The sequence below is a fragment of the Prionailurus viverrinus genome, chromosome D1, assembly GCF_022837055.1.
Source record: "Prionailurus viverrinus isolate Anna chromosome D1, UM_Priviv_1.0, whole genome shotgun sequence".
In the NCBI taxonomy this organism is placed as follows: Eukaryota; Metazoa; Chordata; class Mammalia; order Carnivora; family Felidae; genus Prionailurus; species Prionailurus viverrinus.
Window position 1 is genome coordinate 16,219,143 of NC_062570.1, and position 25,747 is coordinate 16,244,889.

The 25,747-nt window shown below is 44.9% G+C and overlaps 1 protein-coding gene across 5 annotated transcripts in view; it reads left to right on the forward strand.

Moving 5' to 3' along the window:
- The first annotated feature begins 545 nt into the window (after nucleotides 1–545).
- KMT2A (lysine methyltransferase 2A) overlaps nucleotides 546–25,747 on the forward strand; it is an 84,667-nt gene continuing 59,465 nt past the window's right edge. For 2 of the 5 annotated variants that reach the window (XM_047878082.1, XM_047878084.1), the window contains exons 1-2: nucleotides 547–1,029; nucleotides 3,112–3,210. In XM_047878082.1, coding sequence (XP_047734038.1) covers nucleotides 598–1,029; nucleotides 3,112–3,210 — 531 coding nt within the window. In that variant the 5' untranslated portion in view covers nucleotides 547–597. Of the gene's footprint in view, nucleotides 1,030–3,111; nucleotides 3,211–25,747 lie in introns of all 5 variants that reach the window. The other 3 variants (XM_047878085.1, XM_047878086.1, XM_047878083.1) reach the window with 2 other exon arrangements.

Genomic DNA, 25,747 nt, shown 5'->3' on the forward strand with positions numbered 1-25,747 from the left:
AAATGAGGGCTAACCCATCTTGTCTCCGTGCCTCGAGGCAGAGAAGGAGGCTCGCTCGTCCCCGACCCGGCAGCCGCGCTATACTGGAAGCTGCTCTCCCGGGCGGTTCGATTCCCAGCGCATCCCGGGAACGTGTGTAAGCGGCCTCTCGGCTCTCGAGGCTGCAGGCGGCCGGGCTCCCTCCGCCTCCATCCTCCCTGTAGTCCTCGCCCCCTCCCCCTCTCCCCGGAACCCGCGCTCCGCGTCGGGCTCCTGGGCTTCCTTCCCCCCTCCTTTTCCCCAGCAATGCCGCTCCCGGAGGGCGGGGCATGCACTTATCCAGGTTGCGGGGCGGACGGGCGGGCGGGCGGCGGCGGCCCGGGCCTCGGCCTGGCGTAGCCGCGGCCCGGCGTCTGGAGCGTAGGCCCGAGCCCGCTATACAGATTGCGGGGCGGGCGGGCGCGGCCCGGCGCTCTGCATAGCGGCCGGCTGGGTGCAGGCCGCCGGGCGGCGCCGAGCGGCTCAGGCAGGTTCCGGGGCCCTCGGCCCCCCCCTCCGCCTCCCCGCCCCCCTGTGTTGTCGCCTCTCCCTCTCGCTGCTTCACTTCACGGGGCGAACATGGCGCACAGCTGTCGGTGGCGCTTCCCCGCCCGACCCGGGACCACCGGGGGCGGCGGCGGCGGGGGGCGCCGGGGCCTGGGGGGCGCCCCGCGGCAACGCGTCCCGGCCCTGCTGCTTCCCCCCGGGCCCCCGGTCGGCGGCGGCGGCCCCGGGGCGCCCCCCTCCCCCCCGGCTGTGGCGGCCGCGGCGGCGGCGGCGGGAAGCAGCGGGGCTGGGGTTCCAGGGGGAGCGGCCGCCGCCTCAGCAGCCTCTTCGTCGTCCGCCTCGTCTTCGTCTTCGTCATCGTCCTCAGCCTCCTCTGGGCCGGCCCTGCTCCGGGTGGGCCCGGGCTTCGACGCGGCGCTGCAGGTCTCGGCCGCCATCGGCACCAACCTGCGCCGGTTCCGGGCCGTGTTTGGGGAGAGCGGCGGGGGAGGCGGCAGCGGAGAGGTAAGGGGGCGAGGAACCCCCAGGCCCGGGGTCTCGACCCTCTGCGGAGCCCCCTCCCCTCCCCCATCCGGGATTGTGGAGCATCCCAATTCCGGGACCCTCCTGGGGTCCCTGACCCGGGGCAAACGGCCCTCCCATCTTGGGACCCCCCCCCCCATACATGGGTGCAGACCCCTAGGCGCCCCCACCCCGGGGTTTGGACCCATCTGGCTAAGGGCGTTTGCCCCCCGCCTCCTTCCCCTGACCCTTCCCCAAATCCCTTGGCACAGACCCCTCGCCGGGGTTTCCCATCCCGGGACTGAACCCCTCCTCCCTTTCACAGATTACCTCATCCGAGCAAGATTCCTCCCTCCCTCCCTCCTAGAGACCTGATCCCGCCACATCCCCGCCTCCCTCTCTGGGCAGATGTTTTACTCTTGGGGCAGTTTTCCTCTTGGGCATCTCTCGGGTGATGGCCTCATCCAGGGCCACGTTCTTCTCCTACCCCTTGGGGACCGATGTCTCTTCCAGCACCTTGCTTCCGAAAACCTGATGAACCCTCGCCCCATCCCCGGGCCGGGTCCCTGCACTACCAGCCACTCCCCCTTCCTTCACCTCCACCCTCCACCCCCCACCCCGTGCAGAGAGATCCTCCCTCCTCCTTCCCTACCCCGCCAGGAAGAATCTACTTTCCTCTTCACCTTGCCTCCCTTCACCTCCTTTCCCGCTGAAGATAACGGTGATCTCCTCGACCAGCAGTCTGTTTCCCCCATCTTACAGAGCTACAGTGTCTAGCCTATTGGTTAGCAGGGAATTACTCTACCTTCACTCCACCCTTTCCCTCCTTTAGAATGAAGGATTGGTGGCATCTTTGAGAGGAAAACAGTCCACTGTCCCCTAGGCTCAGAGAGGAGCCGCTTTCCACCGTTCCCCCTGGAGAGGAGGCAGGCTTTCCCTCCAGCTCTGGGGAAGGGGGCCCCTGTGAGGGGAGGTGTTTGTGGGGGGACTTGGGCAGCATCCTCCCAGGGGAAGCAGCTGCTCTCCTACCCCACCCACTGCGCCTGAGAGCACGCAGTCTCCAGCCCTAGCTCCCTCCCGCCCTTCTCCTTTTCTCCGTCATTTCACTATTGATCCACCTTTTCCTAGGCCAATCCTGGGGCTTGGAAGGGGTGGGGGAAGCAGGGTTGGGGTGAGGAGAGTAGATAAGGGACAGTTTTACTTTATTATGCTTCTGGTGGTGGTTGCTTTTGGTTGGGGGAAAGAGGGGGGCCATGAAGCAAAGTTATTCCTTAGAAGGAGGAGTTAGGGTTATCTCTCTGATTCTTATAGGGGGACCCAAGGTGGATGAAGGCTCAAGAGTTTTGCCCCTTCCCCGTTAGTACTGGGGCAGGAATGGGGATGCGTTACTCAGCCCCCTTCAGCAAAAAGGAAAGTTGCCCTGGGAAGGGAAGTTGAGTTCAGGTTCAGCCAGTGGCGTTGCGTATTTGTTTTCCATTGGATGCAGAAGGGGGAGTTTGAATTGTAGGGGAGGGGGGATGAGATGGAGGATGCTAGGAGGAGGAAGAGCAGCTGCTAGGGGCTGAAGCGAAGAGGGGGGGGGGGTAGGGGGTTGCTGCTCTGGAGTGCTCTTGATTGAAACAGAAAGGGAAAGATAACAACCAGCCGTTTCCTGCGTGCTCTGCCGTTGGTCCCGGGCAAACCCCTCGTCCCCTATTGTGCCCTGCACCCCTTTAGATATACGGAAAGATCCTGGGAAGAAGGGGAGGGAGAAGATCCCAGGGACCCTGGCCCCTCCTTTCAAGGAGCTGGCATTTTTTAGTTGTTAGTCTTCCTGCCTCCTTTTAAAAATCGTTTCTAAGGCAGCCTGATCAGGAGACTGACAACAGCCCGCCTTCTGACAGAGCAAGGAGGACATGATGGGGGCGTGTTCCTTGCTATGTAGCTAGCCGCAGCGTCCCTTTTCCCTGCCTCTCTCCGCTCTGTCTCCACCTCCTTTTCCCAGCCTTCAGAAGGCAGCTGCAGTCAGCAGGGTTGTTTGAGACTATTTATTGGTTGCTGTAGATTATTATTTTTTTTTGAAAGGCCAATTCTGTATTTTTTAAGCTAACAACACAGATCCCATGTAGTTGGAGAACCAAAGGCCTCATACATGACAAAAAGACTGAACCGTTCAGGTTACTTGCATGGAGTTGGTGCTTAAATGTGAGTTGATTTTGCTTTTTTAAAAGATACGGCAGCAAAAAAAAAAAAAAAAAAAAAAAAAAAAAGACTTACTGACATTTCATTTACCTGCTTATTTTCAAAATTGAGACTTGCCTGGTTATATGTAGAATTTTAGCCCCATGTATATTTGAGTATGATAAGAAAGTCTCTATTAGGAGAAGTTAGTCTATTTTAAAGGGATCTTGAGACGTATTTTCTCCTTGTGTAGCATGCTTATGTATTTTGTATTGAGGGACCAAGTGTTCACATTCCAAATGTTATCACCTATTCAAAAGCAAAGTTTTATGCTGACAGCTTCCAATCGTAGCTTTTCAAGAGACTGGTTAGAAAGAGAACCACCTGGATTCAGGGACCTAATGTCTGGGCACCAGAATATTTTATCTGTTGGTCTTTGACAAATCACTTTTAAAGTTTTAATCAGGTGCTAACACTTCCTTATCCACTGGCATTATTTTGCTTAGCAGTAGTGTGTAGTGTAAAGCCTGTTAAGGAATTGCAGTTACTTCAAATAAGATCATATTAGTACATTTTTTTTTTTCTTTAAAACTTTTGCCTGAACAGTTGTTGCTGCTTGACAATGAGAAGAGTGGTTGACTCCTTATATTCGATTTCAGTATTTTTTCTGAATTGGGTTTGAATGAGCTGTTGTTCCATTGGTAAGCTTTTTATGTGGTAGTTAGAGGCAATCTAAGATGTATATGGGTTGATGGTATGTGTTGATTAGTACTAACCCATAGTATGGTTCAGTACTAAACCGTAGTGATTGGGTCCTTTGACCTGGTAGTTTTCAGTGTAGAAACCAAGCGTTTTGTTACAGAGTCTCACAAATCAATGATAAGATTCCAGAGGGGAAGTTCAGGGTTCCCCTGGGCTGACATAGAATCCTAAAGATTGTTTCTCAGAATTCACTCACAGATCTGTATCAAGTCTTGTCTGGATTCATGAAGAAATGGTTTGGTGACCCAAAATGAGTCTAGCCTCTTGAAATTCTGGTTTGCTTTAAGTGAATGATGACAATAACTTGTCTATAACAAAATGTAAGCTGATACTTACACAGCTAGTAAGTTCAGGTGGTTGAAAGGTGATAGAACTTCCAGATCACTTCCCTGTTTAAACTCCTTTCGCCATGGAGACTTGTCCTTCACTGCCACAGGTCCGTAACTTCCCTTGTACTGAATATCTCTGGGTAACAGCTACGTGTAACCGTTCTTCATGACCAACTTCTGTCAGAACGGGATTATTTTAAGCAGATATTTAGCTGTTGCTGGTCTCCTCTGTTTCAGCTTTGTGTCTGACAATCAGGAAGCCGAATTTAACTTTGATTTAACTGAGCACAGTAAGAAATCACAGAGGTCTGCTTCTTCGTCTCCCTTTCCCCTCCACACTGTCCCACTTTTCTGAGGATTGTCTCAGGTACTGTTAATGCCACCATACGGTGCCATCTCAATAAACATGGCACAGCATCTTCTCTGTCGACTCGAATTTGAGCTGTTTTTAATAGAAACCCCAGAAATGGTTTCTGTATCAGCAGCTAGTCTTTGGTTAGTACTTTCATAGTCCACTTACCTTCTTCCTTAACCACCTCATAAAATGTTAAAGGCAGAATTTCCCTTGCGATCATAACATGGCACATTTTAAGTAGATCTAAGTGGAAATTGAATGACAGCATTGGTTGATACTTGTTTTCATTCGAAATGGCAGTTTAGTTGAGGTGGACCAAGGCACGCTCTTGGGCTGGGCCTAGAAAAGATGATGTTCCTGTAGGCCAAGGGTAGTTGGAGAGTGATTTTGTTTTTTGTTTTGGATGTTCACTGGGCATGTGTACCAAGAGGGGGAGTTGTTCCTTCATCACCTTCACAGCTAATCCTGAGCTTGACAGAAAGAAAGTGAAGCAGAGAACACAAGTGGAGCAGATGACACTGGTCATCTCTCATTGACCAGTGATGGGACCTTGGGCAGTTCACTTTTAACCTTACATATCTGATCTGTAAAATGAAAAGGTCGGGCTAAATATTAGCTCGTGAGTCTTTTCTGCTCCAGTATTCTCATTCGTTTCTATGCTATTATTTTTGGGGGGCCGGGTCAGAACTTCGTATTCTGAGTTTACTTAAAGAGTCAAGAGTCGGTGAGCCTGCTTGGTAATTTTTAATGTTAGTTAGTCCGTTTGCCCAGTTAACCGGTGTTATCACTGGGAAGAGAAATTCCAGCTTAGTGGGAAAGTTTTCGTTGTATGAAGATAGAAGGACGTACCTGTATGGGAGAAGCTCTTTGCTGAAACTGACCAATTTCATTTCTAGAAAGTTGAAGATCAGATTTTAAATACAAGTCGTTGTCTTGTGTTTAGAGGCCCTCTGGTTTGGCTGACTTTTGTTTCAGGTTTTCAGTGTCGTGGATTCCGGACTGCAAAAGGGAAGTATTTCAGTCCAGGTGGTGTATTCCTTTAGGTGGGACAGCTTTTTTTTTTTTTTTTTTTTTTTTTAAATTTTTTTTTTTCAACGTTTATTTATTTTTGGGACAGAGAGAGACAGAGCATGAACGGGCGAGGGGCAGAGAGAGGGGGAGACACAGAATCGGAAACAGGCTCCAGGCTCTGAGCCATCAGCCCAGAGCCCGACGCGGGGCTCGAACTCACGGACCGTGAGATCGTGACCTGGCTGAAGTCGGACGCTCAACCGACTGCGCCACCCAGGCGCCCCAGGTGGGACAGCTTTTAAATGAGAAGAAAACTTCCGTGCGCTAACGAATATATGAATCCAGAGTGACAGTACCTACGTTGCCCGGAGTAGCTGTTACTAAGCTGTGAAATGTAGGACTTTGGTTTCTACTGAGCATCAGAAAGGCAGTCTTGAGAACTTTTCTTCATTCTCACTGAAAAGCATATGACACGTCCCCAGTCTTTTCCGTCCATTTAATATTCTGAAGGCACAGTTCTTCCCCTTTTGTGAATCATCATTCACAAAATAGTGATTTGCCTCCTGACTGGAAGTGGAGAAGAGAAACTACTCCCATCTTGACTCACTTTCCATCTCTTTGCTCACCTTGGAGCTGTCCCTCCGTGGAGCATCCGTGGAGGCTCCGGGCAGACTCCGAGTTGCCTTCCTTGCCCCGTAGCTGGGGGCGGGGGAGGGGGGCAACGGTGCCTTGCTTGCTCGGAGGCAGAACAGACTCTCTTCTCTCTCTTTTGGAGACTCACTGTTTTAATTGTAGGTCTCCTAATTAAGATCTCTTTGTGCCTGCCCACATTCCACTAGTGTTGGCACAGAACTTCAGTTTCCTTCTAGCACTTAACTTGAAGGCCTTTGGTAGGGCCTTTTGTGAATATCTTGTCTTTCCATTTTTCCTCTGCCAAGGTGGAGAGCCCAGTGGCATAGACCTTTGAGAAAGGGGGAAGCTATGTGACTGTCACTACTTTGGGAGGAATTTATTCTAGGATTGCTGGGATGGGAACTTCTTTTGTTTGCACAGGTTATTTCCAGGGATTAAGAACGGTTACATTACTAATGAGTCTGACATAACATACCTGTACTTTCTAAATCCTATTTTTAACCCCATGGGCCCTAGCGGAAAGAGGAAGCCTGAAGAGCTCACTGTTAGAAAAAAGTATTTGTGTGGGTCTTACCTAGTTTGGTCTAAAGCTTGATAAATACAACTTTATCGTGGAGTAAATCACACACACTCGGGATTTGTGTGGACCGGTAGGTTGCGAAGAAAATCATATGAAGTTATTGATCTGCTCCTCAACTGTATCAGATTGTAAAACGCAGACTGAATGAACATTAACTTTCAGGTTTGAATGAACTTTTTTCATTAGCAAAGACTTCAGGAGGTTCTAGAAATTATTGAGTTAATTAAGAATACTCTTGTAGGTTCCAGTATTTCTTGAGAAGTTCAGGAATTGGCTAGGCTTCTAGAGTAGTTTCAGAGTAAAGTCAAATAATTGGAAAATGTCATTTCACTTCACTTTCCATCAGCAGGTCACTGCTCTAAATGCAGCCTGGCCCTTAATGGATCTCAGTGTGCCATGTGAGAGGAAATGCAGTCTTTATTAGGAAAAAGGAATCTTAAATCCTTCACCTGGACCCAGATGGTTTCATTGATCACATCAGTATGGGGCAGGCAGACAAAGGGCCACTTTTTTTGTTGTTATTGTCATTTCATTGGTTGTGAAGAAGGCCTGAAAGGAGGAAGTACAGGATCTTTATGGCGTGCATTAAATAAAGCTGGAGGCCCGCGCTCTTATACCTGAGTGGGTGGTTTTATGGCCTAATTCTCTAATTGCTGGCATTTATGACAGTGTGGATGCTACTGGCCCTGTGGCCGAGGCGGATTATATTGGGAATAGGGAGAGAAAAGGGGTCCTTTTGTTAGCCTTTTCATTTTCCCCCTCAATAAGATCTCTGAGAAAGCCCCGAGGAAATACACAGACACTTGAACGGAGGGAATGACATCCCATAAAATGGTCCTTTATGTTTTTAAAAAGGATGAGCTGCTTTTCTTGACCTATCCAGAGAAATCCATACCACCACTGTTAAATATTTCAATGAGCTTTGTACCTTGTCAGGTTACACACCAGGGGAAGCCGACCATGAGGCTACACTGCCAGACGCTTGCTTTCAAAGACTGAGATACTTGAAAGACGGGCTTGGTCGTGTGATTTGTAGTTGTTTGGGACGATAGAAGTCCCCTGGTAGGATTAGTACGCAACTTCTCAGAGGCCACACTTGGCTAAACTTTTTAGATACCGGACATAGTTAATGGGCCGCAGTTTTAAGGAAATAAAGACATAAATGTAAGAGTTAGTTGGCAGTTTTCTGTACTGGGTATGAAAATTCCCCTTCCTTTGAAATGAGTAGTTGTTTTTCTATTTGACAAATAGACCGAAGGGATTTCCCCCAGAAAACTTACCTTTAATTATCACTGCAGCAGTGCTCTGTGTCCTACCAGTGGGTTGGATCTATCCCGCTGGCATTTAGCTCTAGAGTTGGGAGTCTCTCTCGTATATTTCATCTGTTTTCTTGCATTTTTGTTTTTGTTTGGTTGGAATGTCCGGGCATAGATGGTTTGATGTCTTTGAGCTGTATGAGCGATGAACCTTTCAAACATTGGGACTGTTTTAGGGAGGTCCAACCCTTCCAATCTGTGCTTTGCTGAAGCACCATTGTTTCATTCTCCTTTTACAGCATCAAAGTAACTGTGGCTTTCTGTCTTGAATTAGGAGAGTACTATTACTGGTGAGGAGTGTGGTTGGAGTACAGTTTTTTCACCAAGCCCTCCTTTGTACTTTCTCAGCTCTGAAAAACTGGGAGAAGTTAATCACAGATGTCTCTATAATCAACATCTACACCTAGAGGAACAAATACGTACACATGTGTATATTCAACTTCTGTCCATCCATGAGTATTGACTAATTTTTAGATCAAACACAAACATACAACATTGCTCCTAGATGATTGCCTTTAATTATAAGCAGTAAAACCATGTGGATAACATCTCTTTAAGCTTGGTTAATGAGGAAATCCTTTTGTAATCTCTCGGGCTAGGATTTTTTTATTTGTGCGTATATAAATACCTTTATAAAGGATGGGGAGAATCTCATTATCTAATCTGTAATAGTGTGAGATAGTATAGCACAGTAATTAAGAGCTGTTAAGACCATGGGCTCTGGATTTAGACTGCCTGGGTTCAAATCTTGGCTGCACCGGTTTATTGGCTGAATGACCTTGGAAAAGTTTCTTAACCTCTCCATGCTTCAGTGTCTTCATTTGTAAATTAGCAGTAATCAAGCTTCTTAAAATTATTGTGAGGCTTAATTGAAATTATGCATGCAAAGTACTCAGCAATTTGCCTGGTACATAGAAATCCCTAATTATTATTAGGACTCAAAGTCCACGAAAGTCCATGAGGGCTGTCATCTTATTTTTTTCTACCGAGATAACTGGGTTTTATTACTCTGATGTCTACGTGTATACGTGTGCACATACATACCTATTTGAGAGCTGTATAATCTTGATTTTAGAACGTTCTTGATTTGGGTCCCCGTGTCAAGTTCATTAACAAGCTAGGTGTAACCAAGTTGAAGGCCAGCCACACACATCTTGGCAACAGTGGGTACCGTCGGTGTCCAAGTAGCACATAATTAGAGATAAGGCAAAAAAGGGAGGAGAAAGAACAAGACAGTAAATAGGCAGGTAGGATACTGAGGAATTCAGTGCCTCGGTGAGTTGCATAGTTATCAGGCCAAGGCACCTTTGTGGGAGTTGCTACTTTTTGTCTCTGTAACTAGTGTTCTTTACCTTTTTATGAATGACTAGGAGTACTTGGGTATCCCCTGCCATGATTCTGAGGCTCTTCAGGGTCCCCAGGTTCAGCTCCATTCGTCTATACTTGGTAACTAGTTGACATTTGCTCTCAAGTTTCAGCGTGGGGAGAATTAAGTGTTGGTCTACAGAGATCAACGCGATTAATAATTTAATTATAGAATAAATGCTGAGTTGTAGGTTACCATACTGGGGCTTGGAACTTAGCTTGAGAAATACAAAATAATCACGAGTAGAATAATCAGAACCAGATTAAAGTTTAAGAATAACTAGCAGAGGGTAGTATGCTTAAGGAGGAAACATACAGTACTCCTTATCTCTTAAAAAAAAGGTTTGCTGAGGGGGCGCCTGGGCGGCTCAGTCGGTTGAGCCTCCGCCTCCGGCTCAGGTCACGATCTCACGGTTCGTGGGTTCGAGCCCCGTGTCGGGCTCTGTGCTGACAGTGCGGAGCCTGGAGCCTGCTTGGAATTCTGTGTCTCCCTCTCTCTCTGCCCATCACCCATTCATGCTCTGTCTCTCTCTCTCTCTCTCCTTCAAAAATAAATAAACACATTAAAAAAAATTAACCAAAAAAAAAAAAAGTTTGCTGAAATACCGAGTACACCCCATCGTCTACAGCTGGAGAAACTGAAGCACAGACAAGCTAAATGGTTTCCCGAAGTCATATGGCGAGGAGGCAACAGAGCTAGAATTCACATCTAAACCTGTGTCCGTCGGAAGGCTCAGTCGTGCTCTCTCTGTTGCTGGCGTCCCCTCTTTGCTCTCCGTACCCCATCCAGTTAGTTTCGTGAGGCTTGTCCGTGATACTATTGTGGCGTTTCTTTAATCTGTCCCCGCCGTTCTGTTTTTACCATCCTCCTTTACATTTCCATTACCTTTGCGTGGATTATTACCATAATCTCGTAGCTGGTCTCCCTGCCTGCCTTTTCACTATAGGCAGCGTTGCCAGTGGTTTTCTTAAATATACATCTGATTATGTCACTTTATTCCTAAAACCCTTTGCCTCCTCACTGAATATAAAATAAGATTTAAAATTCTCAGTCCTTTATGGCCTACATTTCTACGTTTTAAACATTATCTCCTGAAACACACATTCTCACTTCTATGCTTCGACCATCTTGAGATGTTCTCTGTGGTCTGTCTGCACTTGCCTTTATACCTTTGCTAACGCTTCTCTTTTGCCTTAAAGTCTTTCCCATCTTACCCTGCCTCTGGCTTATTTTTCTTTCATGGCTCAGCTCAGATCCCCAGATCCCACCTCTTCCAAGAAGCTTTGACAAATGTCACTACTAGTGGAAACTCAACTTCTCCTTTCCTCTTTTCTTACTGTACTTAATACCACCCTTAAAGAATCTACTCCAGGTTGCTTTATGTTGTAAATACTTTTGATTGTGTCTGTCTTTCGCCCGTTAGACTGTGATTTGCTTAAGACTTGACCATTTCCAAGTCACCGTTTAGGTTTTGTATTGTTTATAGTGGTGACTTTCCATATAGAAGGTGGTCAGTGAATGTCTGTTGAATGGAAAATTTGGTACACACACAACTTTTAGGAATACTTTGCCAGGACGGTATGACATAAGCTATTACATTGTACAAGACTTATTAATAAGCACGATAATTGTGAGTCATTTTTTCAAAGTAGGAAGCTAACTTAAGTGTGGCAGAGGAACGTTGAAGAGCCATCAAAGATCATTTCTGTAAAAGTACCAGGTGGGGGGTGCCTGGGTGGCTCAGTCGGTTGAGCCTCTGACTTCGGCTCAGGTCATGATCTCGTGGTTTATGGGTTCGGGCCCCACGTCGGGCTCTGTGCTGACAGCTCAGAGCCTGGAGCCTGCTTCGGATTCTGTGTCTCCCTCTCTCTTCCCCTCCCCCCTCATGCTCTGTCCCTCTCTCTGTCCTTCAAAAATAAATAAACATCCAAAAAAATTAAAAAAAAAAAAAAAAAGTACCAGGTGGGGCTTTACAGGTGATGTTGAGGTATCCTGACATGATGCCGTCATCTTTTGTATAGATAATGCCAGTGCTGACCATCCCCTCACTTGAGTGTTGTTTCCGTTTCTAGGTTCCTCAACTTAAAGGGGATGAGGAGACGTTGGAGGCGGTTCTGAGGAGACTCAAAAGATGATTATATGATTGGAAGTCAGTCCTGTGAGGAAAGGTTGGGAGAATGAAAGGTTAAGAGGCAACTTAATAACTCTTCAAAAGACACGAAAGGGTCTGTTACTAGGAATGGTAACCAGTTCTTTTCCAACTCAGTGGATACTAGAGTAAGAGAAAAATAGATTTAAACTGAAGCAAAGGGTAGATACGTAAAGAACTCGTTACTAATGACGTTTGTCATTATAGTGACGATGAAAGAGATAACCAGAATAGCTTTATGATCTTCTGTGGAGGTGAATTTTTAAAGTATGGTCCTGCCTGTATATGTATAAGATGACCTCTCAAGCTACCTTCTCATTCTGTGAATCAATAAGTGTATTTTTATTCAGATCTTAGAGGATCTAAATAAATAAATAAAGCATGGATCATGTTTTAGACTTCTTAATGTTCCCCCAGGGGTCCTGGGGCCTCACTGGCTCCCTGAGTATTTGACTTGAATCGTCAATTTGTGGCAATAATTAACTTTCAGTAGTCAGCTCCAGAGAAATGTCTTTATGCAATGATGTTATAGTGGTTTTATAGGCGAATAAGACTTCAGTAAATGGAGCTAAGAGAGAAATCTTAACATCCAGAGAAACTGGGGAAAACAGTAGGTGCGGTCTCAATATAGGAAACAAGTGTTTGTAGCTTTTATGTCCGTTTTCAGTTGTAGTTTCAAGAGACGTGCTGCAGAATAGCCCTTGGTAAGGTTTCCACCGCTTGTGGACCTATTCTAACGAGTGCTTTGTAAATCCTTTCCTGTCTAATACAAGTTTGCTTCATGCGAATGAGGATTACAAAGGCTTCTGACCCTTGGTTTTTGAGGCTGCGTGGAGGGCTTGCATCACTCAGAATGAAACCTTTTTAGATATGTTGGGTTGCAGAAAGCATTTCCTGTACAGTCAGAGTGAAAACTGTGAATTGGGATTATTCATATAGATTACAAGAGTCTGGGCAGAACCGATATTTGCGCCAGCTCCTTTTCCTCCCAATTCTTAGTTCCAAAATCTTCATTGTTTTACTGAAGCTTTAGGACTTTGAATTTAGTCCTGGAATTGTATATAAATTCCTTCTTTGAGGTGAAGTGGTCACGAGATTTATTTAAGGTTATATACATATAATGAGGTTTCTAAGTTGCAGGTAGTAAATGCTGTCTACTCTTAACCAGACAGTCTCAGTAAATGACTGGAGGTCAGAGATGTAGCTGGCTTCTTGCAGGAATTCTGTAAGGTGGCAAAGTGAGGGCACTTTGGACTCCCTAATTGTAAAATCGGGTGTCACTTAAGAAACTCTGGGAGTTGGAAATATAAGAGATTCTTACTTTTTCTGGAACTTTTCATTGCTAGTCCTACAGGTATAAATTCAGAAAGCAAGCGATTATGAACGCAAAGAATAATTCTCATGATCCTTTATTCTACTTGAGAGACTCTAGAGGTGGAGTAATAATAAAAAAAAATACCGGGGACTTTTTTTTTTTTTTTGAATAGGTTAATGCCACAGAATGTAGGCTTCTCAGAATGTGATGGCAAACTTCCAAATATGATGTGGTAGTCAGAGGAGAGTCAGTTGGTTTTTCAAGATACGAAGAACACGAAACTTCCCAGCTCCTATATTGAACATTAATTCCTGAAAAATATTAGGTCAAAACGATGTTGGCTGACTCGGTGGCTTTGTGGTTTTGCCAAGGAGAACGTTGACACTTTTGACATCTAACTTCATGTTGCTCCTTCAGAAAACTGACTTTACCGAATGATAAACCCTGTTTACCTTCAGAGAGAAGGAAGTGAAAACCTCGTGTTTCTGTAGTTGCTATTGGTCATTCAACAGTGCGTCTATCTTCCCAGAAGGAAGGATGCACCCTGACTTTTGTACCAAGATATGACCAACAAGCTGGAAGAAAAAAGCTTCAGTTTTATGGTAGAAACTTGTAATTGAATGAGCGTATAACTCAGAATGAAGTTAACTACTTAAAGTTGATATATGGGGGACCCAAACCTCTTGGAATAAAAAGAACCATCTCTGAAAACAATGTTGGTGTTTGTTTGCTTAATTTTTCTAGTCTATTCAAAGGGATCTGGTCATGTTGTGGTACTTTCCTTTTAGAGAAGAATAAACCCTGTGAATGATGATGATTAACTTCATTTCTACAGTATATCAGGCTTATTTATTTCTTCTGCTTCAGACTTGGAACCTAGGAGTCTGGAAATGTACCTTTCTTGATCAGTTTTGGTTTGGTTTTTTAAGATCCTGCAAAATCATTTGGGACATTGCCAAGAATCTGTCTAGCTTACCATCTGATGTAGTGTGTTCATTTGCTGTGTTTCTTTTCTTCTTCTCTTTTGCTCCTCTTCTTTCTTTCCCTTCCCTTCCCTTCCCTCCCCTCCCCTCCCCTCCCCTCCCCTCCCCTCCCCTCCCCTTCCCTTCCCTTTCCTTTCCTTTCCTAAGACCAGTGAGCCACTTTATGAGTACCTCTTTCTGAAGCAGGATGGGTGGAGTTCACCTGCTCATTTGCTTGGCTGTTTTGAGCATCTTTGCTTCTTGCTCTTGTTGACATGGAATGAGGATGAAGGGTGCTACTTCTTTTGTTTTAAGTTTATTTATTTGGAGAGAGAGTGCGCGAGGGGGAAGGAAGGGCAGAAAGAGAGAAAGGGAGAATCCCAAGCAGGCTCCATCCACGCTGTCAGCACGGAGCCTGACGCAGGGCTCAAACTCAAAAACGGCGAGAGCATGACCTGAGCTGAAATCAAGAGTCGGACAGTTAACCAACTGACCGAGCCACCTAGGCGCCCCAGGGGTGCCACTTCTTTCTCTAATTACAAAGTGGGTAATATTTCTTACGTAGGTGACAGTTGTTAGGTAGAATTGATTAAATATTTGAAAACTGAAGTTCATTCTTCCGTGGGTGAAAATTTCACCAACTACCGTTATTGAAGAAGAGTTGGCTTTACACTCTTCAATCCTAGGTGACTTTCTTACGTTAACATTTCTCAACATCAGGCAGAGATCATACTTAAAACAGTTTAAGTCTCTTCCTGTCTGTTGTATATTAAAATAACCACTCTTCTCTTTAATGTACCAGTAACCAGAGAGAATTTGGCTTTGGCCATACCTCTGCCGATCTGTTGACAAGACTGTGATATTAGTTCAATAACTGCGCACACTTCTTGACCAGCTGGATTTCAGAAACCATCTCGGCTTAGGAAGTTTGTCTGTTAATGTCTTGACTGTGCCTGAGTATACTATACTTCTCCCTTCTTGTAGAATCAACCAGCATTATTGCCACATTCCAGTTTTTGGAAATGAGTTACAGATGTCACTATATTTTCTTCTATTATAAATGATGAAAAAGTACTCGCAAAGAGGCTCATCTTCCCCCGGAATGGTATTCATAAATGAAATGTAGCACTCTACACAGTAAGAAATGGAGAGATTGGAAAATCTTATTTGTTTGTTTGTTTATTTTTGAGAGAGAGAGAGCACAAGTGGGGCAGAGAAGGAGAGGCTGAGAGAGGAGAGAGTGGTGGGGGGGGGGGGGGAGGGTAATCCCAAATAGGCTCCCAACCGTCAGTGGTCAGTGTGGAGCCCGACGTGGGGCTCGAACTCACAAACTGTGAGATCACGACCTGAGCTGAAATCAGGAGTTGGACACTTAACTGACTGAGCCACCCAGGCGCGCCCCTCTAATTCATTTTTCAAAAAACCTCTTATGTACCAGACAGATGACCGAGTGTTGGCATTAGCATTGAACAAGTCTCTTCTCCCCTGGAACTTGTTATCTGACCTCTTTTGATGGAGCTCTGCTTAAAATATCGCATGAGTATAAGTACTAAAGTTATAATACTTTGTAAGGTTAACTTTGGAAATTGGCCATTTGAAGGTTGAAACTCCCAAAACTAGTATTAACAGAATTGTTCGCGGGAGCAGTTTGAGTAGTAGTCTTCGTTTACTGATTTACTGATTCTTGAATCAGCTATGCCAAGTGTAATGTATGGATTGAGGTATTTTACATAGTCTCAAGGTCTTTAATTGTTTTTCCCTTCCTGGTAAAAGGGAACTTAAGTACTACCACATCCTCTGGCACCTTCTACAAAGTACCACTCTGTTCTTGCACTCCGGATTCCATCCCTCTTTTCTCCTCAGGGTTGTGTCTGCACTGGCAGTTTTTCTCACCTCTATCTGGCCTGGTCTCAAAGCATATAAAACTCTCTCTCTCTCTCTCTCTCTCTCTCTCTCTCTCTCTCTCTCTTTTAAGATCTTATTCATTTATTTGTTTTAAGTAAATTCTATGCCCAACATGAGGCTCCAACTTAACGATGCCAAGATGGAGAGTCGCGTGCTCTAGTGACTGAGCCAGCCCGGCGCCCCTAACTGTCTTACTATAATCCTTATTAAAAAAACAAACAAACCCTTGACCCCCACATGCCTCCTCCAGCAACTACCCCATTCTCTGTTCCCTCTTACAGCAAAACTCCTTGAAGGTGCTGTGTGTCATTGCAGTCTGCACTTCCTCACCTCTCCCTCCTCCTCAGCCACTGCAGCTGGGCTCTTCTCCCCATGCTTCTACTGAAATAGCTCTTATCCAGTCCTCAAGGAGCCCACTCTTGCCAGATTGAATAGATAATTCTTGGTCCTCATCCTGTTAAACCTCTGGGCGGTATTTATTGAATTGGCTGACCACTCCCTTCTCGAAACACTTTTCTTGGGTTCTGTAACACTGCACTCACCTCTTTTTTTTTTTTTAATGTTTGTTTATTTTTGAGAGAGACAGAGCATGAGCAAGGGGACGGGCAGAGAGAGAGAGAGGGAGACACAGAATCCAAAGCAGGTTCAAGGCTCGGAGCTGTCAGCACAGAGCCCGACACCAGGCTCGAACTCGTGAACCTCCAGATCATGACCTGAGCCGAAGTCGGATGTTTAACGGACTTAGCCACCCCGGGCACCCTCACCTGCCCTCTTCTTAACTCACTGGTTGTTTACAGTATCCTGTATGGCTTCCCTCCTCTGCTTAACTTTCCTGAATGTTGGGGTCATCTACGGGGCAAACTTTGGCTACCTTCTCTGTCTACACCGTCTCTTCCGGGCCTCGTCTACATGCCCAAGGACTATTAAATCTTTGTCTCTTATTCTTACTACTTCTTGGAGTCCCAGGGTTATTTGGCATTTCCATTTGGATGATAATAATGATAGAAGTAGTTAGCATTTATTGAATGTTTATTATGGGCCAGGCAGTATTCTGAGTACTTTACATGGATTATGTTACCTAATCTTCTCCACCATCCTCCAAGGTGGCCTCTATTACTACTACCAGGCAAGAAGACAGGTGTGCATTGAAGCCCTTGGGGGTGTAATAGATATCTTACACTTAACGCAGCCAAAAAGTCTCAGTTTTGTCCTTTTCTGTGTTTCGGAATAACTCAGGCCTAAAACTAAAAAGGTACCTTGGATTTCTCTCTCTTATTCATATCCCAAATCACCCATCAGCACATTCTTTCTGTATGACCTCCAAAATGCCCTAAATCCCACTTTTCCTCAATTCTACCACCCAAACCCCAGACTTCTTATAATCTTTTGGCTGGACTACTCTGTCATCTCCTTGCTTGCCTTTTCTCCCCCCAACCTTTTTTTAAAAAAAAGATTTCATTATTAAGTAATCTCTACACACAATGTGGGGCTTGAACTCACGACCCTGAGATTAAGAGTCACAGGCTCCACGTACTGAGCCAGCCAGGCACGTCTCCTTGCTTGTGTTCTTATCTCCCTGCAGGTCGTTCTTCACACAGCAACTATGTGCTCCAAGTGTAAATTAGTCAAGTCTTATTATTCCCTGTCTTTAAAGCTGTCAGTGACTCTCCCCTCACTGTCCATCCCCCCCCCACTGCTAGAATAAGTCCAGGTGCCCTGTTGGGGCCATCCAAACCACACAGGCTCTGGCCTCTTGTCAACTCTGCTTCTCTGGTAACATCTCTTCTCATTCTCACTCATTCTGCTGCAGAGCCATGCTGGCTTTTTCGTCTACTACACATGCATGCTTATTGCTGTCTCTGGGGCTTTGCACTTCCTATAAAGCAAGAATACTGCCCTGCCTAGATCTTTTATTTTATTAAAAACCATTTTTTACGTTTATTTTTGAGAGAGAGAGAGACGGTGTGAGCGGGGATGGGGCAGAGAGAGAGAGAGAGCGAGGGGGACAGAGGACCCAGATAGCAGGCTCTGTGCTGACAGCAGAGAGCCCAATGTGGGGCTCAAACTCATGAACCATGAGATGACCTGAGCCCAAGCAGGACGTTTAACCGACTGAGCCACCCAGGTGCCCCTCCGCCTAGTTTGTATGTCTGTCTTTGTCTCATCATTTAGGGCTAAACCAGGGTTCAGCAAGTTTTCTTCTGCAAAGGGCCAGATGGTCTCTGTTGTTTAACAGTCACTTCTGCTGCCGTAGCGCAAAAATAAAAAAATGAATGAGCATGGCCGTGTTCCAATAAAACTTTATTTATGTACGCTGAAATTTGAATTCCATATAATTTTCATGTGTACAAAATATTCCTTTTTTATTTTTTAATGATTATTTTTATTTATTTTGAGGGAGGGAGAACGAGAGCAGGAAGGGGAAGGGAGAAAGAGAATCCCAAGCAGGCTCCTCACTGACTGCCCAGAGCCCGACGCAGGGCTTGAACTCATGAACAGCGAGATCATGACCTGAGCCGAAATCAAGAGTCATAGGCTTAACCAACTGAGCTACCCAGGTGCTCCCAAAATATTCTTCTTTGATTTCTTTTCAACCATTTAAAAATATTAAAAACCATTCTTAGCTCATGGACTGAACAAAAACAGGTGGCAGACCAGATTTAGCAAGTGACCCATAGTTTGCCAACCCTTGGTGAAGCATCACTTTAGAGCAGCCTTTCCTGACCCCAGGAAATAACCCCCACAGTGAACTCCCATCATCCTATTGCCTTTGTCTCTTTATTTATTTGTTGTATGTTTATTTTCTGTCTCCACCAGATCGTGGCCTCATGGGGCAGGAATTTTGTCAGTTTATCTTTAGAGTCTCATACAGTGCCTGGCAGTTCTCAGTAAATACTTGCTGAGTGAATGAATGCCAAGCATATTTAAATCGTGGCTGTAGACTGCTATCTAGTCTCTATTTATTCAGTCTCTGTCTTATTCTGTGTGTGTGTGTGTGTGTGTGTGTGTGTGTGTGTGTGTGTGTGTGCGCGCGCCTCTTCCAGGGTAAACTTCAAACAGAGCCCTGGCTTTTCTGCATTTGAGAACCGATGGTAGCTCCCTGCTGCTTATTGGACCAGCTTTGACCATACCATCCCAGATTTAACAAGGTTCTGTTACTTCATTTGTCTTTTATCTTGGCCCTGCTGTGGCTACCCCTTTGCAACCAAATCAGTTTCTACTAATTCCTGCATCTGGTTTTTTTCTCCATTATTCTGCCCTCCCATTTATTCTTAATTAGCCATTGTCCATGATTTATGTGCCTCAGAGCTGTGTTCTTCAAAACTGCTGTAGGTTCTGAGCCTCTTTGAAAGCTGGAGAAATCTGTCGTGTTTCTCATCTGACAGATGCCCATATAAACCAATTTTTGCCTGTCGTCTCAGAGAAGTTTCTCTCCTTACTCCTGCCCATAAACTTTTTTGCAACTAAATCCTTGCTTAACCCCTTTCTTAGAAGAAGAGAATTTCCATCCCTTGTGCTTTGTATTCGTTCCCTCCCAGTGCTGATGCCTCCTTCTCCCAGTGCCTTTTCCATTTATTACCGCTTTGCTTTTGAGGATTTTCAGCTTCTCTTCTGCTGCTGTGTTCCCCTTTGGCATCTAAACATATTCCACTCAAGAACTAATCCTCCAGGGGCTCCTGGATGGCCCAATGGGTTGAGTGTCCGACTTCGGCTCAGATCATGACCTCACTGTTTGTGGGTTTGAGTCCCGCGTCAGACTCTGTGCTGACAGCGCGGAGCCTGCTTCAGATTCTGTCTTCCTCTCTCTCTCTGCCCCTCACCTGCTCATGCTCTCTTTCTCTCAAAAATAAACATTAAAAAGAAAATTAAAAAAAAAAAAAATCCTCCCAAGCTAGTCTTTCCCTATCTCTCAACTAGTCTGTACTCATTTCCATTTTGTCACTTTTTTTTTTTTTTTTTTTTTAGTGTTTTACTTATTTTTGAGAGAGAGACAGAGTGCAAGCTGGGGAGGGCGGAGAGAGAGAGGGAGACACAGAGTCTGAATCAGGCTCCAGGCCCTGAGCTGTCAGCACAGAGCCCGATGCGGGGCTTGAACTCACGAACTGTGAGCCAAGCCATGCCCGCCCCCCCCCCCCCCCCCCCCCCGCCACTTTTGTCACTTTCTAATCACACCTCTACCCGTTGCGGTTCGTTTCCTCTAACGCTGCATTCAAGTCAGCTGTGCTAAGGTTAGAGATGCCGTCCCAGTTTTGTTACCCTACTGTACAAGTTTCAGTCCTTCCCCAACTTCCACTTGACCATCCCTTGCTATGTATTCCTTCCCTTGACTGTTGTGTACCTTTCCACGCATGACCTTCCTCTTGGCCCTTCCATCTGCATCTCCTTCCTTGGCTTCCCTTTCACCTTTGTGTTAAGTGTGGGTATTCTGTAGACATCTGCCTTTGCCCCTCCTCTTCTCTTGGGTGTTCTCTCTTTGGGTGATTCCATTTATACATAAAGGTTCAGAATTTATAAATATATTCTGTGAAAATAAATATATTCATGGACTCATTTGTGCTTTGTCCAGATCATTATCCTATCTTACAACTTGGATGGATATTTCAAATTCAAATGTCTGAAGTGATCTCCCTTCCCACCTCTATAAACCTTTCTTCCTCCTTGTATTCCCAATCATGGTAAATATCGCCACAAACTAATCAACCCAAGCCAAACACTCTCCAGTCTTTACTGATTCTTTCCATTTCCTTAACCCTTCATATCAAAACTTTGTCCATTTTGCCTCCTGTCTGCGGAATCTGTCCTTTTCCTTCAACCCCCAATGCTGCCGCGGTCATTTTATAGCTGTTTCTCCTGCCTATGGTTTTAAAGGCAGTCTCTACGTACCCACTGCTGTCATAGTGATCTTTTGAAAATATCAATCTGATTCATGCTTCTCTGCTGCCTGAAAGCATCACTGATCAGTTACAGCCTTCAGGATGAGGTCTGCACTTCCCTGAAGATAAACTTCAAACTCATGAAGTCATTCAACACCTTTTGAGATCTGCCTATGCCTTTTTCTCCCCTTCGATTTCTGACACCCCTTTCCCACATCAGCTAGGGCCCCCTCAGCCATTCTAAACTGTAATTTCACTCCATGCCGTGGTCTTTTGTACTTCTGTGGCTTTGTATGTACTCTTCTCTCTGCCTGCAATCTCTCTCCCTGACCCTGACTTCTCATCCTTCAAAAGTTTTCATCCTTTCTGTAATGCCTTTCCTGACTCTTTCTCCTTGATTGGGTTCGTCTTTCTGTTGTGCTTCCATATTCTTTCCATTCCAGGCAACACACTTGTGTTCCATTAATTTAATCATCTATTCTTAACAGGCTAGCAGGTCCTGGAAAGCAGAAGCTGTTTTTTATCTTTATGAGCTGTCTTCAGGGTTCCTGAGTGGCTCGGTTAAGTGTCCAACTCTTTCTTGGCTTTGGCTCAGGTCATGGTCTCACGGTTTTGTGGGTTCGAGCCCTGCATCCGGCCCTGTGCTGGCAGCACAGAGCCTGCTTGGGATTTTCTGTCTCCCTCTTTCTATCCCTCTGCCACTCGCACTGTCTCTGTCTCAAAATCAATAAAATTAAAAAAAAAATAAGGGGGGCACTTGGGTGGCTCAGTTGGTTAAGCCTCTGACTTCGGCTCAGGTCATGGTCATAATCTCACGGTTCGTGGGTTCAAGCCCCAAGTCAGGCTCTGCACTGGTGGTGCAGAGCCTTCTTGGGATTCTCTCTCTCTACCTCTGTCTCTCTCTGCTCTTTCCTCATTTTCACTCTCTCTCTCAAAATAAATAAACTTTAAAAAATTCTTAAAAAAAAAAAAAAAAAAGGAAATATATGAACTGTCTTCATCCCTTAACCCGGAAAGGGGCTCACATATTTAAATGAATGAATGGTTGAATAGATGAATGAATTGCTTTCCTCTGTCCTGCTAGCTTGAGGACATTCTCCCTATGCATTCTTTCTTTGTTTTTCTAATGTTTATTTATTTTGAGAGAGAAAGTGGGGGAGGGGCAGAGAATCCCAAGGAGGCTCTACAGCTGTCAGTAGAGAACCTGACGCAGGGCAGAACTCATGAACTGTGAGATCATAACCTGAGCAGAAACCAAGAGTCGGATGCTTACCCAACTGAGCCACCCAGGCATCCCTCCCTATGCATTCTTCTTTAATTTTTTTAAGTTTATTTTTGAAAAGAGAGCAAGCATGAGTGGGGGCGGGGCAGAGGGAGAGAGGGAGGGAGGATCCGGGCTCCACCCTGACAGCAGAGAGCCCACCGTGGAGCTCGAACTCCATGAACCATGAGATCATGGCCTGAGCCAAGGTCAGATGCTTAACCGACTAAGCCACCCTGGTGCCCCTCTCCCTGTGCATTTTTAAAAGGAAGAATCATATTGTTTAATTCTTTGGATTCCACCAGTATGTTCTATTACAGTGCTATTACCACAGTAGCTACTCAGTGTTTTATAAACAATTGCGTTTCTTTTATTTTCATTTTACATTTATGGAGTGCCAAGTTTGTGCCAGATACAGAAAAAATACAAAAATGAATAAGTACACTGTCCTTATCCTCAAAGAGTGAACACGCTAGAAAAGAAAACAAACAGGGAACATTTTTAAAAAATCCCTTATGCTAATTAAATACTAGTGATTATGTATACATGTCTTTAAAATGCCACATCAGGACCTTGGTGTTTTAGAGCTTGTAGCAGGAGACACAGAGGGAAATATCCCAGCAGAAGTGACAGCTCACTGGAATAAACTCCTAAAAGAACAGTGTTAAGTGTTACCGTTAAATTTTTTTAATGTTTATTTATTTTGAGAGAGACAGAGTGTGAGCAGGGGCGGGGCAGAGAGAGAGGGAGACACAGAATCTGAAGCAGGCTCCAGGCTCTGAGCCGTCAGCACAGAGCCCAGCTTGGGGCTCCAACCCGTGAGCGAGATCATGACCTGAGCCATCCTGAGGTCTGACGCTCAGGTCTGACCTGAGTCGGACGCTCAACCGACTGAGCCACCCAGGTGCCCCGAGTGTTACTCTTTTTTAACTAGAACTGAAATACACTGTATGCTTCTTGTATGTGTCTTCACCTTCTTGAGTTGTTCTTCTTAATTGTCTTAGTCCTCCTGTGGCCTCATATGGTGAAGCCAATATATGACGATACCAATAGTCAGAAGCTTCACATTTCAAAGAATTTGGAACGGTATGGTATTGGGGTGATTTTTGATGCTGTCTGTGGTTATTGATGTTAATCTTCAGTTGATTCATTGATGAACCTTTGTAGTTGAAGAAGTTTGATTATTCAGACTCTTGAGACTAAAATTTTGAAGGCCCAATGAGAAGATACTATTGCCAAGGGGCATGTCTGAGAAACCTACCACTTAATTCAAATTGTGATCTGAAGGGAGGAGGAGTCTCTTGCTAGAAAAGAAGGGTGTGAGCAGACTCATCCTAGACCTTAGTCATCTGAGGCTAGAAGAGGTTGAGCTCGTTTATTTAATGGAGAAGTTTGCAAAGTAGCTTTGGAACCTCCACCTTAGCCTGGGGAGGTGAACTCCAGGTGAGTATTTTGCCCTGACAGTGGTAAATTGGGAAGAATTTAAGGGAGTAACCAAAAATCTACGTATTTTATTTAGTTGAGGGTGGGGAGGAAAGGCGTTGAGGTCGACCAGTTGAAAGTTTATCAGATCACTGGTGTTACTGGGAACCGTGTCACATCTAATCACTGCAGATGGTTTAGGTCGATTACGTAAACTCTGATCGCTAATGCTGGAGTGGTGCCTGGTTACAGTACTGAGGGATGGAGATATATATTGCTGTCTTTTGGAAGGATTTTGAAATTTGTTGACCATTTCTCTATGAACCAAATACTAATATATAAGAGGAAGAATGAACTATTCCAAGATGTCAGCCAACTTTTATTCCAGAATATGATTTTCATGGTATTTTATCCTTCTGGCATTGGTTTTTGAAAGCAAGAGTGACATTGTGAACCTGCCTGTCTGCCTTTAGATACTTCATGGGATCAGGAATCGTGTCTTAATTATCTTTGCATCTAGAGCAGATAGCATATAAAATGGCAGGCGTATAGATGGTTTTTGAATGAATGAACAGGTAAAAGAAATAATACTTTGTTTGAAAAGTTGGCTTGGTAGTACACAATTCCTTGACACAGAATTTCATGTATTTTTCTCAAATGTCTTCATTATATTTTATATATAAACATTGTTATCTGAATACTTACTTTGGGTTCACTTAGGTTCTCGTATGGAGAAAAAATATTCTTACTGCTCTAGCGCTTACAAATAAAACCAGACACAAAAGCTTTAAAATTCTTTCATTAAAATAAAAGCCATCAGGGGCGCCCGGGTGGCTCAGTCGGTTGAGCGTCCGACTTCGGCTCAGGTCATGATCTCATGGTTCGTGGGTTCGAGCCCCGGGTCAGGCTCTGTGCTGACAGCTCAGAGCCTGGAGCCTGCTTCGGATTCTGTGTCTCCCTCTCTCTCTGCCCCTCCCTGGCTCACACTCTGTCTCTCTCTCAAAAATAAACAAACATTAAAAAAAAATGTTTTAAATAATAAAAAAATAAATAAAAACCGTCAAATGTCAAAACATTTATGAGTTAAGTGGAATTTAGTAAAGGTATTCCTGGTAATGGTATGCTGGAAGTTCTCAAATAACTGGTTACCTTCGAGTTAGGGGTATGGGTAATACAGACATTCTACACCGTTAACTATTTTTGCCATTAGGTTTCATTTAGGAAGTGACATCAGACAGCTCCATTGCATTCTTAATCACTGGAAGCTAAATATGATATCACAGTATTTTACGGTGCTCTACTTGGCAGGTGTGTTTCTATGTTTGGAGAAAAGAAAGTGTTAAAATCTTGGCAGTCTGGTCTCCAAGGACATCACTGTTCAGAAGGCATCGGTTTGATGACTCTTGCCTGGACTCTGTCTTGGAAGGCTGTGCTCATCAGGGAAAGCCATATTGAAAGGAAAAGTATGTGTGATGAATGGCCATTTGGGCCCCGTTCCCAGGAATACTTGACCATGTGTAGCATGGTGTCTCCTGTCGCCCGTCTCAGGACTGTCCGGGCTTATGATGCCACAGTGCCAAACGTGGAGTTAATTGCAGCTCCTTTTTTGTCTTTTTTGTGTGTGTGTGTGTGTAGTCATTTTGCCTTAGCCTTTTGGTTTTTTAGACAAGTCTGAATCCTTGGGAAGCCAGCACTGTTACCTTGCCGGCTACATCTTCCAGGAACCCCACGTGTTAAAGGGTGTGATGGGAGCAAGATGAGAGGGAGGCAGGAAGGGCTTGCGTTGAGCACCCTCCTGTAGTAATTCTTTCCCGGCGCTTTCTCGGCTTGGCCTCTCTCCTTTTTTTTTTTTTTTTTTTTTTTTTTTTTAGAGCTCTCGGAATTGGAAGTTCAGAGTCAGAAGGCTAGGGCTCTTTAACATAACAATGATGGCTTTTGTTTTTGGCTTAACTGTCGGGATTATTTAAACAACGGGTAGTTATTTTTTTTAAGCAGGTTTGCAGAAGTCAACCTATATTTCAAGTGAAAAGAAAGTTCTTGGGTAGAAGTGTAGCCTTTTTTCGACTACTCATTCTATTCTCATTCCAACTACAAGATCACAAGGAAAGAGTTAACGCTTTCTGTCACGTTGGAAAGCACTTGCGAAATGTAGACATTGGCAGTTCGTTCAGTTACCGCTCGCTAGCTCAGTAGCACTCTGTTTTGGAGCCCACTGTGATTAGGAGTTTGTAGTTACATTTTGTGAAAAGTTTGAAATAGAGAAAAGTGACCCACTAAGATTGCTCATGGTGAACAGAGCAGTGTGGAGCTCTTCTAATTTT